General features: G+C 48.7%; 1 protein-coding gene across 1 annotated transcript in view; it reads right to left on the minus strand.

The window, feature by feature from the left end:
* Positions 1–88: 88 nt before the first annotated feature.
* Positions 89–10,000, minus strand: part of plch2b (phospholipase C, eta 2b) — a 33,714-nt gene continuing 23,802 nt past the window's right edge. The window contains exons 14-22 of the mRNA XM_076269257.1: positions 9,432–9,617; positions 7,870–7,977; positions 6,595–6,719; positions 6,185–6,269; positions 5,465–5,611; positions 5,132–5,211; positions 4,222–4,450; positions 1,598–3,688; positions 89–1,459 (exon numbers count right to left, since the gene is read on the minus strand). Coding sequence (XP_076125372.1) covers positions 1,434–1,459; positions 1,598–3,688; positions 4,222–4,450; positions 5,132–5,211; positions 5,465–5,611; positions 6,185–6,269; positions 6,595–6,719; positions 7,870–7,977; positions 9,432–9,617 — 3,077 coding nt within the window. The 3' untranslated portion in view covers positions 89–1,433. The remainder of the gene's footprint in view (positions 1,460–1,597; positions 3,689–4,221; positions 4,451–5,131; positions 5,212–5,464; positions 5,612–6,184; positions 6,270–6,594; positions 6,720–7,869; positions 7,978–9,431; positions 9,618–10,000) is intronic.

Consider the following 10,000-nt stretch of genomic DNA (forward strand, 5'->3'; position numbering starts at 1 on the left):
CAGAACACACACCTCATAGCAGCCACACACACAGCAGAATCCTCAGTGGAGTGTGTAAGTGTTTAAATCTTTATTTGTTGTTCTGTACAGTTGGCTTTCTGCTCTCACACACACTGAATCTGCTGCTCACGCATGGGCTCTGTGTAGAGGAATCTCCCCTTAGCCAATCACACTGCTGACAGATCTCCTCTTAGCCAATCAGATCTCCTCTTAGCCAATCACACTGCTGACAGATCTCCTCTTAGCCAATCAGATCTCCTCTTAGCCAATCACACTGCTGACAGATCTCCTCTTAGCCAATCAGATTCTGCTGAAAAGAGAGTGGCTCTGGCACGTGTAACAGTTGATCAATAAAAATAGTCTATTACTAACAACAGTGTGCTGGTTTGACTACTCTATGGTCACTTCCATTCTCTAAACACTCAGCAGGGCAACCTACAGCATACCACTCACACAGGTCATGAGGACATCACATACGACTCACACAGGTCATGAGGACATCACATATGACTCACACAGGTCATGAGGTCATCACATATGACTCACACAGGTCATGAGGTCATCACATATGACTCACACAGGTCATGAGGTCATCACATATGACTCACACAGGTCATGAGGTCATCACATATGACTCACACAGGTCATGAGGTCATCACATACGACACACACAGGTCATGAGGTCATCACATACGACTCACACAGGTCTTGACACCAACACATATGATTCACATGAGTCATGACGTCAGCACGGTTCACATGAATCATGAATTCATGTGAATCATGATGGAACAGACATTCGCCATTGACTGTGAAAATGGCGTTTTAGACGTCCTGCTCTCAACAATAGAAACTCACACCATCTCTGGGGGAGGATTTATAAATTGACAACTTTCAAACATATACAGAAATATACAAAATATTCATACAATGTACAGATTCAGGTTTAGGTCCCGTGTTAAGGAGCGCTCCTCCTGTCATAGGTCCAGTGTTGAGGAGCGCTCCTCCTGTCATAGGTCCAGTGTTGAGGTGTTAAGGAGCACTCATAGGTCCAGTGTACTCCTCCTGTCACAGGGGGGTGTGTGTGATGGGGAGGTAAGGCTGAGGGACGTAGCCAGGGGGCTCTTGCCCTGGGTAGGGGCATGAGAGGTGGTTGGGGTATTTACCCTGAGGAGGGGTAAAAGAATACTGATGGATTTTGGTCTTTGGCTCAAAAGGTCCCCAGTTAGTCCACCACTGCTGCTGCTGGAGCCATATCACACTGGTGGTGTTCCAATGCTTCCATATGTCCAGCTACTGGTGGTGTTCCAATGCTTCCATATGTCCAGCTACTGGTGGTGTTCCAATGCTTCCATATGTCCAGCTACTGGTGGTGTTCCAATGCTTCCATATGTCCAGCTACTGGTGGTGTTCCAATGCTTCCATATGTCCAGCTACTTCTCATCGTCATCAGAGTCATCTGTGAGAAGGGAGACACACACACATCATTAAGCCCCAGCACAGGCATAAAGCAGACATAACACACACACGCTGCCCTGCCACCCCACACACACACACACACACACACACACACACACACACACACACACTCTCTTACCGCGGAACAGCAGTGGGGAGGAGCAGCGTAGCTCCCTGATCTTCTGCTGGAACAGGGCGTCCATCTCCCTCTGCAGCGTGCCCACCTGTGGCGGCTGCCCCGCGGGCACCTTGGAGGGCAGGCTGCTCAGGTCCACGCTGTCCAGGCTGCCCCCACTGCTGGAGTCGTCGTCCCCCAGCAGGGCGGCGCTGTTGAGACCGGTGCCAGGCGGGTGCGGGGAGCAGTAACCAATGCGCTGCTCCGGGAGGGAGTGCTGCCACCGCAGCGAGGGGCGGGAGGGGGGTCGTGGGGTAGCGGGTGGTTGGGGGGGTCGCCGTGGGACACTTTTGGACCGCCTCTCCGTGAAGGAGGGGGTGGGGGGAGTGGGGGGGGTGGGGGGCGGTTTGCGGGCCACTGCCCTCCTGACGGGCACCGGGCTGGGCGGGATGGGGGGCAGGTGCATGCGGTTCCTGCTCATGAGCTCGGGGGAGTTGTAGAGCATCATGGCGGGAATGTCGATGGGGTCCGTCTGTGTGCTCTGGTCACTGTATGTCACCTGCCTCACAGGGGCGACAGGAACCTGGGGAACCACTGCAGGAACCTGAGGAACCACTGCAGGAACCATGGGAACCTGGGGAACCACTGCAGGAACCATGGGAACCTGGGGAACCAGGGCAGGAACCTGGGGAACCTGAGGAACCACTGCAGGAGCCAGGGGAACCACTACAGGAACCTGTGGACTCACTGCAGGAGCCAGGGGAACCTGGGGAACCAGGGCAGGAACCTGTGGACTCACTGCAGGAGCCAGGGGAACCTGGGGAACCAGGGCAGGAACCTGTGGACTCACTGCAGGAGCCAGGGGAACCTGGGGAACCAGGGCAGGAACCTGGGGAACCCAAGGAGCCACTGCAGGAACCTGTGGACTCACTGCAGGATCCAGGGGAACCCAAGGAGCCACTGCAGGAACCAGGGGAACCTGAGGAACCACTGCAGGTTGGGGTTGTAGAGGCGGGGGAAGTGCAGCCTCCTCTTCCCGGCTTGGTTGGTTCTGCCAGGGCAGATCCAGAGGGTCCAGCACCCGGGCCTGACTGGGTTCTGGTCGCTGGTCTACAGGCTTCACAGCTGTCTCAGCAAGGAGTGGTGCTTCCTGATCAATCAGTTCTAATGCCCGGGCCACCAGATTGGGTTCTGGCGGTTGGTTTAGTTGTTCTACAGCCTTAGGTTCTAGTACTTGGTTTACAGGTTCTAAAGGTTTTGGTGCTAGTGGTGGGCTAACAGGTTTGGGTTCTAATGGTGGCTTTACCGGTTCTAAAGTTCTGCTTTCTGGGAGTTGGTCTATAGGTTCTACAGCTAGCATCTTGGGAGGTTCTAAAGCAGTTAATGGTTTGTGTTCTGATAGCTCATCTTTTGGTTGCAAATGTCTGTTATCCAGAGGTTGGCCTGTTGGTTCTAAAGACCTAGCTCCTGTTTCTGATAGCTCATCTATTGGTTGCAGTGTTCTAGTTTCTACAGGTTGGCCTGTTGGTTTTAATACTCTAGTGTCTGGTTTGAGTCCTCTGTTTTCATCTATTTGTTGTAAAGATCTGTTCTCAGTCCTGGGTTCTGGTGGCTGGTCAAACAAATCTAAAACTCTGGTCTCTACATCAGGTTCTGATGGCTTCAGAAGATGGGAAGGTTCTGAAATTATGTTTTCTGCATTGGGTTCTGGTTCCTGGTCTATTGGTTCCAATACTGCCAACTGCCGTCGGAACCGTGGGGGAACTTCTAGTGGATGAGGAACCATTAGGTTCCACTTGTTCTGTGGTGTTGGTAGAATGGGCACCGGTATCTCAAGCTTGGTGTCCATCTGTAGTTCTGATGACTGTAAGAATGCAGGATCCCGACTAGGTTTTGGCGGAGGTTCCTTTTCTAGAACAGCACCCTCCACTATGACCTGCGGAGAACCATCCGAGCGTTCTGAGGACGTGCTCTCCTGCTTGCTGAGGGACTGGCGACGGATCCTGAAGGGCGGCGTCTGGACCTCTGGTTCGGACGTGTCCTCGCTGCCCCAGTTGATGTAGCCGTAGGTGACATCGATAGAGCTCGCCTCGGACGACATGCGGCTCCGGGGACCTGAGGACCAGAACACAAAAGTTCACTCTCAGCAGACCTAACCCTAACCCCCCCAGCAGACCTAACCCCCTCAGCAGACCCCCCTAACCCCCTCAGCAGACCTAACCCTCTCAGCAGACCCTCACTCTCAGCAGACCTAACCCTGACTCTAACCCTCTCAGCAAACCTAACCCTAAGCAGACCTAACCCTAACCCTCAGCAGGCCACCTCCTATAGTGGAAATGGGTCAACTGTGTCCAAAGCAGGCAGAATAACTTCTGGCAACACAAAACTACGGCGGGAATCGAACCCAAATCGACTGACTGTCAGTTAGTGTCGTTGCCACTGCTCCACCATGCCCAGAAACATATTCTTATTTACAAAATGATGGTGTCGTTGCCATGCCCAGAAACATATTCATATTTACAAAATGATAGTGTCGTTGCCACTGCTCCACCATGCCCAGAAACATATTCTTATTTACAAAATGATACACTGACAGCTTGTAAATGCGCAGCCCTGGTTGAGACAGCTGATTGGTGTTCTGTACACACCCCTGTGCCTCTCGAGCGGCTCCTGGAAGTAGACCCTCTGCGCGCGGCGTGGGGGCTCGCTCTGCGGTCCCCGGGAGAGGGTCGGCCCTCGGCTGCCCTGGGAGCTCACGTCATCGTCCGAGAAGGGCTTGGAGAGGGACGTCTCCGACAACACCTTCTTCCCCTTGCCCATGTTGCCTGGGGCATGAGATGCCTTGTGCAGAAACTTCTTCACGGCGTTGCTCTTGCTCTGCATCACAGGCAAATACAGCTCACATCATCATTTCAATAGGATTACAGCACTGTCATGTTAATGCTAAGGCTACATGCCAATATTGTTACAGCACTATTTTGCTTTAGGTCTTGCTACTTTGCTACAGCGTTACCTTAGGGTTAGCGCTAGCACTACTTTGCTACAGCATTACCTTAGGGTTATTGTTAGCACTACTTTGCTACAGCGTTACCTTAGGGTTATCGTTAGCACTACTTTGCTACAGCATTACCTTAGGGTTATCGTTAGCACTACTTTGCTACAGCGTTACCTTAGGGTTATCGTTAGCACTACTTTGCTACAGCGTTACCTTAGGGTGAGTGTTAGCACTACTTTGCTACAGCGTTACCTTAGGGTGAGTGTTAGTGCTACATTGCTACAGCGCTTTGCTACTTTACCATTAGAGTTATAACTAGCTTGTTATAGGGCTAGCTTTAGCACTACTCTGCTACAGAGAAATGTTAGGGTTAGGCTTATAAAATAAATAAGTAAAATGTTAGGGTTAGGCTTATAAAATAAAAAAGTAAAATTTTAGGGTTAGGCTTATAACTGGTTTGTTATAGGGTTAGCGTTAGCACTACTTCGCTACATCGCTACTTTGTTACAGGACTAATTTGCCTCAGTGTTACTTTGATATCTCACTGCGTTTGATAAACTTGCCTTGCCACTAATGTCAGAGATTGCAATATGAACAAAGATGGAGGCCTCCTCCACGCCTTCCAGATACACATGCCGATAACCTTCCACACAGGAATGAAGCAGCACACATAAATCACATATTAGCCTACGAATAGACAACATAATTTTTCATTATATAAATCACATTTTAGCCCAAGAACATAACTTTTCATTTCCAGTGGTTCCAAAACAAAAAAATGCAGTCAGGGTGAATGGATCATCATATTCATTATGGATCTCCAGAAGATCTGACGTCACTTTTGTGTCAAGTAATCTCAACCTCAATGTGGTAACTAGTGGACTGGCTATAAATACCTGGCAGCATGCTGTTAAAGGCTATGGTCCTCTGGCCGATGAAGTCTCGGCCAATGGGGTCGTGATCCCAGACGGTGAAGCGTACCAGGGCGATCTGAGGCAGGTGGACGCTGAACAGCAGAGTCTCCTCCCACATGGGGTTGAAACCTGTCAATCAACAGGCACATTGACAACGTGGCCAATGCACAGGAGTACATTTTGGGGGACTTTTGCCGGTCTGTGGATACCAGGGTGGGCGTGTCTGTGGATACCAGGGTGGGCGTGTCTGTGTATACCAGGGTGGGCGTGTCTATGTCTGTGGATACCAGGGTGGCGTGTCTGTGGATACCAGGGGGGGCGTGTCTGTGGATACCAGGGTGGGCGTGTCTATGTCTGTGGATACCAGGGGGGCGTGTCTGTGGATACCAGGGTGGGGGTGGGATCAGGAGAGGGCTGCCAGTCAGAGTGCAACCGGGGTCCTCGTAGGCACGTCAGGCCCATATGTATAGTGCATGCATGCATAGATCACTAAGTGTGGAACCGGGGTCCTTGTAGGCACGTTGGGCCCATACATACAGTACATGCATAGATCACTAAGTGTGTCGGCCCCATATGTGCAGTGCATGCATAGATCACTAAGTGTGTCGGCCCCATATGTATAGATAGATCACTGTGTCGGGCCCATATGTACAGTACATGCATAGATCATTAAGTGTGAAACTACAGTGAGCTTCCTCTCACCATTATCGTCCACCACTCGCGTCTGAGTCTTTTGGCAGTCCACTGGAAGGCCGATGATCTCCACCTCAACAAACGGATCTATAATCTGACAACAAATACACATTATGAGCTTATATTAACAAGCAGTGTGTTTGTGTGTGTGTGTATGTGTGAGTATGTGTGTGTGCGTGTGAGTATGTATGTGTGTGTGTGTGTGTGTGTGTCACCTCTCCCCTGTCCCCCAATATGGAGTGCTTGGGTTTCTGTGTGTGTGTGTGTGAGTATGTGTGTATGTGTGTGTGTGAGTATGTGTGTATGTGTGTGTGTGTGTGTGTGTGTGTGTCACCTCTCCCCTGTCCCCCAGCATGGAGTCCTTGGGTTTGTGTGTGTGTGTGTGTATGTGTGTGTGTGTGTGTGTGTGTGTGTGTCACCTCTCCCCTGTCCCCCAGCATGGAGTCCTTGGGTTTGGGAAGCTGCTGCCCACTGATGATCTTCAGCATCAGCTGCTTCTTCTTGCGTCCTGGCAACGGATCGTCCAGCGAGGGGTCAAAGGCACCTGGACACAGCAGTACCCATGAACAACACACACTTACACACACACACATACACACACACACACAGCACACACACACACTCTCTCTCTCTCACACACACACACACACACACACACACTCTCTCACACACACACACACACACACACAAGATTCTATGCTGGGGGATATGGGAGACCACATTCACAGCACCAATGAGAAATACTCAAGATGTATACAAGATGTGCGCACACACACACAGACACATTCACAGCACCAAACACACACACGCTACACATGCTAAAACACAAAACATGTGACTCAAACACACCCTGCTGAACCCGTACCCAACACACACATTCCTCTGAACCGGACACAGGCCTTTACACATGCACCTGGGTTTCAGGACGTACACACACACACACATTCCTCTGAACCAGACACACACCTAGGCCTGTCGCGATATTCAATAAATCAATTAATCGCATGATAATTAAAATTAGCTCGATAATTTTTCTGGCCGCGATAAATGCCATTTGCTTGTTTGTTTTCCTCGTCTCTCTCTCTCCCTCTCTCGGGTCCTTAGAGTAACGATGAGTGAACCCTCATGTCAGTCACTTCTCAGTCGCATGGTGTGTGGGGAGGCGGGACTACTGGCGTATCCTACCACAGAGTGCAGCTAAAAAGCCGCGTGAGAAGTATACCGGTAGGCACTAGGCAGAGAGAAAGCTAGTTGCGAGTTCCAGTAGGCTACGCCTAATAAAGACAAAAAAGATGGAATTGTTTCTAAGCCAAACGCGACAGCTGCAGTGTGGGAGCATTTCGGATTTAAACCGAATGCCCGTGGTGAACCACTGAACTGAGTCGGTGTGTCGCATTTGTTTGAAAACAGTCGCAATTAAAAGCGGCAACACAACAAACATGCATATGCATCTAAAACACAATCATCCGCTGCAGTTTTCCCAGTTGAGGAAAAAAAAAACACAACAAGTGGGCCGTCTTCCTCTTCCCGAGGAAAATTCTCAGAACGACAATATTATCGCTTATCGCAATAATTTCTGAGACAATTTATCGTCCAGCAAAATTTGTTATCGTGACAGGCCTACACACACCTTTACACATGCACTTGGTTTTAGGACATACACACACACACATTTCTCTGAACCAGACACACACCTTTACACATGCACTTGGGTTTCAGGACGAATCCACAGTTGCCGTTGGCAGCAAACTTGGCCCTGTTGAGCTCCAGACTACGACCATCAGTCTGGTAATTCAAAGCGACTGTAGAAACACACACACACACACACACACACGCATGGAAATGATGGATGTATTGATTGATTAATTGGCAGACTAATTGATTGATTGATTGTTTAATAGAGTACCGAAGCCATGACGTAATGTTGCCATGGCAACAATAGAGTACCGAAGCCATGGTGTAGTGTTGCTATGGCAACAATAGAGTACTGAAGCCGTGACGTAGCGTTGCCAAGGCAGCAATTTCACTGGATCTAAACAAACCAATCTAACCATTGAAATCACCATTAGCAGTGGCTTTCTTAATCTATTTCAATAATTTTACGTTTCTAAGATGTTAGTATATTTTTTTACACTGTAGGAATCACATACTACAACATATATTCATGCCAACACGATCAAATTCGTGACTACAGAGTTTTATTTTAGCATGGGTTTCCTCCGTAAAAGAGACCTGCATGTAACTTCACAGCATGCGGTTAAAATCCTTAAATTCACGGACGTTTTTTGGCTTTATTTTTTAAGGAAAAAAAAGGTCACTCTTAACTCATTGAGTGCCAAAATATTACGTTTTTAGCTTTTTTTTTAATTACGAAACTAGACACTCTAACACACCTTATATGTGATTTTGAGAACTCTCAAAACTCATGAAAACGCACAATCTGGACATTTTATCTGGACATTTTATCTGGACATTTTATCATAACTCGGTTGCCGCTTTGGGTCGAATCAGTGACGCATGCACGTCAGTGATGCATGCACGACAAAACCAGGCCATTTTCATGGGTCTATCACTAGGTGGCACTCTCGCCAGGTCTCGCTGATCACTTTCCGGAAAGTTTACAGGCAACACTTCATATTTCATGAAAGACGTTATATCTCCATTTCTAGAAAAAAACAGCGATTTTGATGAAAACTAGCCACTGTTTAGCTTGGGATTTCTCAGGAACAGAGGCGTGTAGAAATACACGGTTTGCACCCACTGAGAGCTTAAAGTCTCAACTTTTAAACGAGCCATTGTATGTGTTCATAGCTATAACACAGAATATGCTGTGGCTGTACAAAAATCATCAACAATGGTCTAGATTGCTGGCACTCTAGGACAAAGCTTCCAAAAACAGCTTGGCATTCAATGAGTTAACAGCCGCCAGTCTTTCAGAAGACGTGAAATATCCACTGGAATTTTGTTACTTTATATTACCCCTGCCAGGGAATCCGTGTTATGTGGGTAAGCTGCTGCCTAGCAGGTAAACCGCGTTTAAATGGCTATAGCCTACATTTAAAACAATTTATTAGCTAGAAATGATGCCACATGTCTACATTCAATGCTATTTAAGCCACTTCGAAAGTTTGTTTAGATCCAGTGATTCTGCAGTCATGGAAACGCTACATCAGATTTCGGGACTCTATTGTTTGGGAGACTAATTGATTGGTTGACGGAGAGGTTGGTTGGTTGATTGATTGGCACATGACCTTACCCATGTGGCAGCCGCAGTTCCAGTACGGCTGGGGGTTGAAGTTGCTGGAGTCCACTCTGAAGTTGGAGGGGTACACCCTGAGCAGCTGCCGCTGGTTCAACCGCACCAGCTGACCCGGCTTCAACGCCACAATCTGATTGGTTATGCTCTCGTTCAGGGAGGACACCTGCCAGCTGCTCATGTAGGCTACAGCCAACCACAGACACGGATACACATCATCAGCCAATTAGAAGAGAGGCACACGCCCAGTTGATTATGTTCGTCTGTTCTTTTATTTTTTTTTAGTATATTTTTTTTAGGCTTTTTTTTAAGTATATTTTTTTGGGGCTTTTTTGCCTTTATTGGACAGGACAGGAAGTAAGTGGGAGAGAGAGATGGGGTGGGAATCGGGAAATGACCGCAGGTCGGATTCGAAACTTGGTCCCCGTGGGCACTCAGACCCGTACATGGTACGGGCGCTGTAGCCTGCAGACCCCCCCCCCCCCCATGTTCTATGGATTGGATTGGTTTGGTCTGATCCCCAGCTATATAGTGATGCATAGTTTGCCAGAGTTGATTGGTTTGGTCTG

This window comes from Alosa pseudoharengus, unplaced genomic scaffold (assembly GCF_046254945.1).
Source record: "Alosa pseudoharengus isolate Yale_2024_CS ecotype anadromous, Long Island Sound unplaced genomic scaffold, YU_APseudo_1.1 YU_APseudo_1.1_scf_5, whole genome shotgun sequence".
Taxonomy (NCBI): domain Eukaryota; kingdom Metazoa; phylum Chordata; class Actinopteri; order Clupeiformes; family Clupeidae; genus Alosa; species Alosa pseudoharengus.